The sequence below is a fragment of the Salvelinus fontinalis genome, unplaced genomic scaffold, assembly GCF_029448725.1.
Source record: "Salvelinus fontinalis isolate EN_2023a unplaced genomic scaffold, ASM2944872v1 scaffold_0135, whole genome shotgun sequence".
Classification (NCBI taxonomy): Eukaryota; Metazoa; Chordata; class Actinopteri; order Salmoniformes; family Salmonidae; genus Salvelinus; species Salvelinus fontinalis.
Genome location: NW_026600344.1, coordinates 353169 through 363507, shown reverse-complemented (window position 1 = coordinate 363507; position 10339 = coordinate 353169). Strand labels below are relative to the sequence as shown.

The following is a 10339-nucleotide window of genomic DNA, read 5'->3' as shown; positions in this document are numbered from 1 at the left end:
CCAGAGTGTGGAGGGAGGTTAGTTTCACTCTCTAAATGTCCCTGTCTGTCTCTCTCCTCTTCCAGAGTGTGGAGGGAGGTTAGTTCACTCTCTAAATGTCCCTGTCTGTCTCTCTCCTCTTCCAGAGTGTGGAGGGAGGTTAGTTTCACTCTCTAATGTCCTGTCTGTCTCTCTCCTCTTCCAGAGTGTGGAGGGAGGTTAGTTTCACTCTCTAAATGTCCCTGTCTGTCTCTCTCCTCTTCAGAGTGTGGAGGGAGGTTAGTTTCACTCTCTAAATGTCCCTGTCTGTCTCTCTCCTCTTCCAGAGTGTGGAGGGAGGTTAGTTTCACTCTCTAAATGTCCCTGTCTGTCTCTCTCCTCTTCCAGAGTGTGGAGGGAGGTTAGTTTCACTCTCTAAATGTCCCTGTCTGTCTCTCTCCTCTTCCAGAGTGTGGAGGGAGGTTAGTTTCACTCTCTAAATGTCCCTGTCTGTCTCTCTCCTCTTCCAGAGTGTGGAGGGAGGTTAGTTTCACTCTCTAAATGTCCCTGTCTGTCTCTCTCCTCTTCCAGAGTGTGGAGGGAGGTTAGTTTCACTCTCTAAATGTCCCTGTCTGTCTCTCTCCTCTTCCAGAGTGTGGAGGGAGGTTAGTTTCACTCTCTAAATGTCCCTGTCTGTCTCTCTCCTCTTCCAGAGTGTGGAGGGAGGTTAGTTTCACTCTCTAAATGTCCCTGTCTGTCTCTCTCCTCTTCCAGAGTGTGGAGGGAGGTTAGTTTCACTCTCTAAATGTCCCTGTCTGTCTCTCTCCTCTTCCAGAGTGTGGAGGGAGGTTAGTTTCACTCTCTAAATGTCCCTGTCTGTCTCTCTCCTCTTCCAGAGTGTGGAGGGAGGTTAGTTTCACTCTCTAAATGTCCCTGTCTGTCTCTCTCCTCTTCCAGAGTGTGGAGGGAGGTTAGTTTCACTCTCTAAATGTCCCTGTCTGTCTCTCTCCTCTTCCAGAGTGTGGAGGGAGGTTAGTTTCACTCTCTAAATGTCCCTGTCTGTCTCTCTCCTCTTCCAGAGTGTGGAGGGAGGTTAGTTTCACTCTCTAAATGTCCCTGTCTGTCTCTCTCCTCTTCCAGAGTGTGGAGGGAGGTTAGTTTCACTCTCTAAATGTCCCTGTCTGTCTCTCTCCTCTTCCAGAGTGTGGAGGGAGGTTAGTTTCACTCTCTAAATGTCCCTGTCTGTCTCTCTCCTCTTCCAGAGTGTGGAGGGAGGTTAGTTTCACTCTCTAAATGTCCCTGTCTGTCTCTCTCCTCTTCCAGAGTGTGGAGGGAGGTTAGTTTCACTCTCTAAATGTCCCTGTCTGTCTCTCTCCTCTTCCAGAGTGTGGAGGGAGGTTAGTTTCACTCTCTAAATGTCCCTGTCTGTCTCTCTCCTCTTCCAGAGTGTGGAGGGAGGTTAGTTTCACTCTCTAAATGTCCCTGTCTGTCTCTCTCCTCTTCCAGAGTGTGGAGGGAGGTTAGTTTCACTCTCTAAATGTCCCTGTCTGTCTCTCTCCTCTTCCAGAGTGTGGAGGGAGGTTAGTTTCACTCTCTAAATGTCCCTGTCTGTCTCTCTCCTCTTCCAGAGTGTGGAGGGAGGTTAGTTTCACTCTCTAAATGTCCCTGTCTGTCTCTCTCCTCTTCCAGAGTGTGGAGGGAGGTTAGTTTCACTCTCTAAATGTCCCTGTCTGTCTCTCTCCTCTTCCAGAGTGTGGAGGGAGGTTAGTTTCACTCTCTAAATGTCCCTGTCTGTCTCTCTCCTCTTCCAGAGTGTGGAGGGAGGTTAGTTTCACTCTCTAAATGTCCCTGTCTGTCTCTCTCCTCTTCCAGAGTGTGGAGGGAGGTTAGTTTCACTCTCTAAATGTCCCTGTCTGTCCCTCTCCTCTTCCAGAGTGTGGAGGGAGGTTAGTTTCACTCTCTAAATGTCCCTGTCTGTCTCTCTCCTCTTCCAGAGTGTGGAGGGAGGTTAGTTTCACTCTCTAAATGTCCCTGTCTGTCTCTCTCCTCTTCCAGAGTGTGGAGGGAGGTTAGTTTCACTCTCTAAATGTCCCTGTCTGTCTCTCTCCTCTTCCAGAGTGTGGAGGGAGGTTAGTTTCACTCTCTAAATGTCCCTGTCTGTCTCTCTCCTCTTCCAGAGTGTGGAGGGAGGTTAGTTTCACTCTCTAAATGTCCCTGTCTGTCTCTCTCCTCTTCCAGAGTGTGGAGGGAAGTTAGTTTCACTCTCTAAATGTCCCTGTCTGTCCCTCTCCTCTTCCAGAGTGTGGAGGGAGGTTAGTTTCACTCTCTAAATGTCCCTGTCTGTCCCTCTCCTCTTCCAGAGTGTGGAGGGAGGTTAGTTTCACTCTCTAAATGTCCCTGTCTGTCTCTCTCCTCTTCCAGAGTGTGGAGGGAGGTTAGTTTCACTCTCTAAATGTCCCTGTCTGTCTCTCTCCTCTTCCAGAGTGTGGAGGGAGGTTAGTTTCACTCTCTAAATGTCCCTGTCTGTCCCTCTCCTCTTCCAGAGTGTGGAGGGAGGTTAGTTTCACTCTCTAAATGTCCCTGTCTGTCTCTCTCCTCTTCCAGAGTGTGGAGGGAGGTTAGTTTCACTCTCTAAATGTCCCTGTCTGTCTCTCTCCTCTTCCAGAGTGTGGAGGGAGGTTAGTTTCACTCTCTAAATGTCCCTGTCTGTCTCTCTCCTCTTCCAGAGTGTGGAGGGAGGTTAGTTTAACTCTCTAAATGTCCCTGTCTGTCTCTCTCCTCTTCCAGAGTGTGGAGGGAGGTTAGTTTCACTCTCTAAATGTCCCTGTCTGTCTCTCTCCTCTTCCAGAGTGTGGAGGGAGGTTAGTTTCACTCTCTAAATGTCCCTGTCTGTCCCTCTCCTCTTCCAGAGTGTGGAGGGAGGTTAGTTTCACTCTCTAAATGTCCCTGTCTGTCTCTCTCCTCTTCCAGAGTGTGGAGGGAGGTTAGTTTCACTCTCTAAATGTCCCTGTCTGTCCCTCTCCTCTTCCAGAGTGTGGAGGGAGGTTAGTTTCACTCTCTAAATGTCCCTGTCTGTCTCTCTCCTCTTCCAGAGTGTGGAGGGAGGTTAGTTTCACTCTCTAAATGTCCCTGTCTGTCCCTCTCCTCTTCCAGAGTGTGGAGGGAGGTTAGTTTCACTCTCTAAATGTCCCTGTCTGTCCCTCTCCTCTTCCAGAGTGTGGAGGGAGGTTAGTTTCACTCTCTAAATGTCCCTGTCTCTCTCCTCTTCCAGAGTGTGGAGGGAGGTTAGTTTCACTCTCTAAATGTCCCTGTCTGTCTCTCTCCTCTTCCAGAGTGTGGAGGGAGGTTAGTTTCACTCTCTAAATGTCCCTGTCTGTCCCTCTCCTCTTCCAGAGTGTGGAGGGAGGTTAGTTTCACTCTCTAAATGTCCCTGTCTGTCTCTCTCCTCTTCCAGAGTGTGGAGGGAGGTTAGTTTCACTCTCTAAATGTCCCTGTCTGTCCCTCTCCTCTTCCAGAGTGTGGAGGGAGGTTAGTTTCACTCTCTAAATGTCCCTGTCTGTCTCTCTCCTCTTCCAGAGTGTGGAGGGAGGTTAGTTTCACTCTCTAAATGTCCCTGTCTGTCTCTCTCCTCTTCCAGAGTGTGGAGGGAGGTTGAAGGCAGACACTCGTCAGAAGAACCTATACTCACACTCCCAGTTTGGAGATAACAACTATCCTGGTACACACACACACACACACACACACACACACACACACACACACACACACACACACACACACACACACACACACACACACACACACACACACACACACACACACACACACACACACACACACACACACACACACACCCTCTGTAGGACGACTGCAATCTGTCTATACTGATGTTGATGTCAATGTTATGGTGTGTATGATGTCACAGCTGTCAATCCAAAGGAACATTTACACAATCTATTTTTTTCCTGTTCATCTCTTTTCTTCTCTACTCTACACTATTCTATTCTACTATATTCTACTCTATTTTACTCTACTCTATTCTATTGTACTCTACTCTATTATATTCTACTCTAATGTATTCTACTCTATCTTGTTCTACTCTACTCTACTCTATTCTACACTGCTCTACTCTACTCTACTCTACTCTATTCTGTTCTACTCTACTCTATTCTACTCTATTCTGTTCTACTCTACTCTACTCTACTCTACTCTACTCTATTCTGTTCTACTCTACTCTATTCTACTCTATGCAACTCTATTTTACTCTATTTTACTATCTTCTATTCTACTCTATTCTATTCAACTCTATTTGACTATCTTCTATTCTACTCTATTCTATTTTACTCTATTATTTTCTACTCTATTCTGCTCTATTCTACTCTAATATATTCTGTTCTACTCTATTTTACTCTATTTTACTATATTTTACTATATTCTACTATACTCTACTATACTCTGCTCTATTCTACTCTATTCTACTATATTGTACTCTATTGTGCTCTATTCTACTCTACTCTATTCTACTCTACCGTATTCTACTCTACTCTATTCTACTCTGTTCTACTCTACTCTATTCTACTCTACTCTACTCTGTTCTAATTTATTCTACTCTACTATATTTTACTCTATTCTACTCTATTTATTCTATTCTACTCTACTCTATTCTACTCTATTGTATTCTACTCTACTCTATTGTACTCTGTTATATTCTACTCTGCTCTACTCTATTCTACTCTACTTTGTTATATTCTACTCTACTCTGTTATATTCTACTCTACTCTACTCTATTCTACTCTATTTATTCTATTCTACTCTACTCTATTCTACTCTATTGTATTCTACTCTACTCTATTCTACTCTACTCTGTTATATTCTACTCTATCCTACTCTATTTTACTTTATTTTATTCTACTCTACTCTAATCTACTCTACTCTGTTCTATTCTACTCTACTCTACTCTATTCTACACTACACTATTCTACTGTACTCTACTCTACTGTATACTCCTCTCCTCTCTTCTCTTCTCTCCAGGTCATACAGACTGTGAGTGGTTGGTGACGTCAGAGGAGGGTTATGGTATAGAGTTGACCTTTACGACCTTTGAGGTGGAGGAGGAGGCGGACTGTGGATATGACTACATAGAGCTGTATGATGGTTATGACTCTAACTCACGCAGACTGGGACGGTTCTGTGGTTCTGGGGTAAGGATGGGGCGGAGGTGTCACTGAATGCTATGGGGCGGAGGTGTCACTGTATGCTATGGGGCGGAGGTGTCACTGAATGCTATGGGGCGGAGGTGTCACTGTATGCTATGGGGCAGAGGTGTCACTGTATGCTATGGGGCGGAGGTGTCACTGTATGCTATGGGGCGGAGGTGTCACTGTATGCTATGGGGCGGAGGTGTCACTGAATGCTATTGTCAAAGATCTGGTTCCAACCTATGTAACCGTGAACTAGCTCCGGTTACCAGTATTTGTTGTCAGTTATCTTGGCCGTAGGCAGGGTAACCGAGAACTAGCTCCGGTTACCAGTATTTGTTGTCAGTTATCTTGGCCGTAGGCAGGGTAACCGAGAACTAGCTCCGGTTACCAGTATTTGTTGTCAGTTATCTTGGCCGTAGGCAGGGTAACCGAGAACTAGCTCCGGTTACCAGTATTTGTTGTCAGTTATCTTGGCCGTAGGCAGGGTAACCAAGAACTAGCTCCGGTTACCAGTATTTGTTGTCAGTTATCTTGGCCGTAGGCAGGGTAACCGAGAACTAGCTCCGGTTACCAGTATTTGTTGTCAGTTATCTTGGCCGTAGGCAGGGTAACCAAGAACTAGCTCCGGTTACCAGTATTTGTTGTCAGTTATCTTGGCCGTAGGCAGGGTAACCGAGAACTAGCTCCGGTTACCAGTATTTGTTGTCAGTTATCTTGGCCGTAGGCAGGGTAACCGAGAACTAGCTCCGGTTACCAGTATTTGTTGTCAGTTATCTTGGCCGTAGGCAGGGTAACCAAGAACTAGCTCCGGTTACCAGTATTTGTTGTCAGTTATCTTGGCCGTAGGCAGGGTAACCGAGAACTAGCTCCGGTTACCAGTATTTGTTGTCAGTTATCTTGGCCGTAGGCAGGGTAACCGAGAACTAGCTCCGGTTACCAGTATTTGTTGCAATGTTGAACATCCAATAATGTGTGGATAATATTTTCAACTTATTTTAGAAGAAATAGTTCATTCTTTATGAAAAGTCAAACTGTACTGTATGTATTCATCTACTGTTATTATCTCTATCCTTCATATTCTCACCTCTACATTACCTCTCCGTCTCTCTCTCTACCTCTCTGATCTCTCTCTCTGTCTCTCTCTGATCTCTCTCTCTGTCAATTCAATTCAATTCAATTCGCTTTATTGGCATGACGTAAAAATGTACATATTGCCAATGTACATATGGACCTGTCTCTCTCTGTCTCTCTCTCTCTACCTCTCTGTCTCTCTCTCTCTCTCTGATCTCTCTCTCTGTCTCTCTCTGTCTCTCTCTCTGTCTCTCTCTCTCACTCTGATCCCCCTCTAATAATTTCTCTCTCTCTGTCATCCCTCTCTCTGTCATCTCTCTCCCTCCATCTCTCTGTCATCTCTCTCTCTCTCTCTCTCTCTCTCTCTCCCTCCCTCCCTCCCTCCCTCCCTCCCTCCCTCCCTCCATCCCTCCCTCCCTAGCCCAGAGAGGAGATCTACTCTGCGGGTGACGCGGTGTTGATCCGTTTCCATAGCGACGACACCATCAGTAAGAAGGGGTTCCACATCCGCTACACCAGTACCCAGTTCCAGCAGAACCTTCACTCCAGGAAGTGATGTCACAAAACCCCGACCCCTAGCCTCACTGTGCCGACAAGACAACCACATGCCCCTTTCTCCTCTGACTGACAGGCGCCACACACACGCACACGCACACACACACACACACACACACACACACACACACACACACACACACACACACACACACACACACACACACACACATACGCACACGCACACACACACTGTTTTGAGGAGAGGAGTGATTGTGGGTGAGAACCAGAGGAGAGAGGAGGACGACTGATCAGTCCGTCTCTTAACAGGGGAGCTTCTAGAACTCTGAGGACGACATGTGAAGAGAGACTGGATCACAGCTTCGCACTGGAACAGGATTCATGGAACTGCATTAACAATGGGAACTGGATTAAATACTGAAACAGGATTAAATACTGAAACAGGATTAAATACTTAAACTGGATTAATGGAACTGCTTTAACAACGGGAACTGGATTAAATACAGAACTGGATTAAATACTGAAGCTGGATTAAATATTGAAACTGGATTAAATACTTAAACAGGATTCATGGAACTGCGTTAAGAATGGGAACTGGATTAAATACGTAAACTGGATTAAATACTGAAACTGGATTAAATACTTTAACTGGATTAATGGAACTGCTTTAACAACGGGAACTGGATTAAATACTTTAACTGGATTAAATACTGTAACTGGATTAAATACTGAAGCTGGATTAAATACTGAAACTGGATTAAATACTGAAACTGGATTAAATACTGAAACTGGATTAAATACTGAAACTGGATTAAATACTGAAACAGGATTAAATACTGAAACAGGATTAAATACTTAAACTTGATTAATGGAACTGCTTTAACAACGGGAACTGGATTAAATACTGAAACTGGATTAAATACTTAAACAGGATTCATGGACCTGCTTTAACAACGGGAACTGGATTAAATACTGAAACTGGATTGAATTCTGAAACTGGAGTATGAACAGGAACAGGATTTAATACTGGAATTGGAGTGACTAACTAACTGACTGGCTGTTTGGCTGGCTGACTGACTCGCTGACTATTTGACCGAGTTACTGGCTGACTATTTTAATGGCTAACTGACTGACTGTCTGATTGGCTGGTTGACTGATTGACTGGCTGACTGACTGTCTGATTGGCTGGCTGACTGTTTTACTGGCTGTTTGGCAAGCTGACTGTTTTACTGGCTAAAGGATTCACTGATGGACTGACTGGCTGGCTAAATGATTCACTGATGGACTGACTGGCTGACTGGCTAAATGATTCACTGATGGACTGACTGACTGGCTAAATGATTCACTGATGGACTGACTGGCTGACTGGCTAAATGATTCACTGATGGACTGACTGACTGGCTAAATGATTCACTGATGGACTGACTGGCTGACTGACTGACTGACTGACTGGCTAAATAATTCACTGATGGACTGACTGCCTGACTGACTGGCTAAATGATTCACTGGTGGACTGGCTGACTGACTGACTGACTGACTGGCTAAATTATTCACTGATGGACTGACTGACTGGCTAAATGATTTACTGATGGACGGACTGGCTGACTGGCTGACTGACTGGCTAAATGATTCACTGACTGACTGGCTGACTGACTGACTGGCTAAATGATTCACTGATGGACTGACAGCCTGACTGACAGGCTAAATGATTCACTGATGGACTGACTAGCTGACTGACTGACTGACTGGCTAAATGATTCACTGATGGACTGGCTGACTGACTGACTGACTGACTGGCTAAATGATTCACTGATGGACTGACTGACTGGCTGACTGACTGACTGGCTAAATGATTCACTGATGGACTGACTGACTGGCTAAATGATTCACTGATGGACTGACTAGCTGACTGACTGACTGACTGGCTAAATGATTCACTGATGGACTGGCTGACTGGCTGACTGACTGACTGGCTAAATGATTCACTGATGGACTGACAGCCTGACTGACAGGCTAAATGATTCACTGATGGACTGACTAGCTGACTGACTGACTGACTGGCTAAATGATTCACTGATGGACTGGCTGACTGACTGACTGACTGACTGGCTAAATGATTCACTGATGGACTGACTGACTGGCTAAATGATTCACTGATGGACGGACTGGCTGACTGGCTGACTGACTGGCTGACTGACTGAATGGCTGACTGACTGACTGATTGGCTGACTGACTGACAGTGGTGGGAGAAGCATGAGGTAACGCTGAGGCAACATTATACAAACTGAGAGACAACATCCTGATAACGTTCTGACAACGTTCAGACAAACCTCATACAAACCGAGAGACGACGTTCAGACAACGGCCAGACAACTTACGGTGCTGACAGCGTTCTGACAATTTTTTGAGGTTTGACAACGTGCTTACAACGTCCTGTCAACGCCCTGACAACGTGCTGACAATGTCCTGACAACGTGCTGACAATGTCCTGACAATGTCCTGACAATGTCCTGACAACGTGCTGACAACGTGCTGACAACGTTCAGGCAAACTGAGAGACAATGTCTTTCTGACAACGTTCAGGCAAACTGAGAGACAATGTCTTTCTGACAACGTTCTTCTGAAAACGTTCTGACAACGTTGGGTTTTGACAGCACTAATATTGCCTTAGAACCAAATGTACGTTCTTGAGTCTCTCTAACATTAGTTGTTATTTGTTTGTTTGTTATTGAATAATTTGATTTGACAATGACTTTGCAGAACTTGAAAGAATTATTGTTAAATATGACAAAAGAGGAAACCGGTCAGGTGTGTGTGTGTGTGTGTGTGTGTGTGTGTGTGTGTGTGTATGTGTGTGTGTGTGTGTGTGTGTGTGTGTGTGTGTGTGTATGTCTGTGTGTGTGTGTGTGTGTGTATGTCTGTGTGTGTGTGTGTGTGTGTGTGTGTGTGTGTGTGTGTGTGTGTGTGTGTGTGTGTGTGTGTGTGTGTGTGTGTGTGTGTGTGTGTGTGTGTGTGTGTGTGTGTGTGTGTGTGTGTGTAACGAGGTGTCTCATGTTATGTATGTGCCAAGCTCCTGGTGATCCTGTCCCTCTGTAGGATCTGTCTTGACTTCTCTCCTCCATGTTTGTAGTTCTGTTATATCATATATCCTCCGTGTTTGTAGTTCTATGGAACAAAAATGGCTTCCTCTCTATGCTGAGTCATTAAAACTACACACATGTAAAAGAAAACTCTGGTTCGTGTTTTAAATGACCACTGAATGATACGGTCATGATGTAATGATCAGTGTGTGTGTGTGTGTGTGTGTGTGTGTACAGTCAAAAGTTTAGACACACCTACTCATTCCAGGATTTTTCTATATTTTTATTATTTTCTACATTGTAGAGCAGGGGTTTTCTTTATTTGTACTATTTTCTACATTGTAGAATAATAGTGAAGACATCAAAACTATGAAATAACACATATGGAATCATGTTGTAACCAAAACAAAATATATTTTATTTCAAAACTATGAAATAACACATATTTCAAATCATATTTTATTTGTCACATTTATTTGTCACATACACATGGTTAGCAGATGTTAAAGCAAA

The 10339-nt window shown here is 44.7% G+C and overlaps 1 protein-coding gene across 1 annotated transcript in view; it reads left to right on the top strand.

The window, feature by feature from the left end:
- The window catches only part of LOC129843433 (dorsal-ventral patterning tolloid-like protein 1), a gene marked incomplete at its 5' end in the record, with an annotated part of 14540 nt that extends 4570 nt beyond the window's left edge, over positions 1–9970 (top strand). Inside the window, 3 exons of the mRNA XM_055912146.1 lie at positions 3596–3676; positions 4990–5159; positions 6652–9970. Of these exons, the coding sequence (XP_055768121.1) occupies positions 3596–3676; positions 4990–5159; positions 6652–6786 (386 nt within the window). The remainder of the gene's footprint in view (positions 1–3595; positions 3677–4989; positions 5160–6651) is intronic.
- Between the last annotated feature and the right edge of the window lie 369 nt (positions 9971–10339).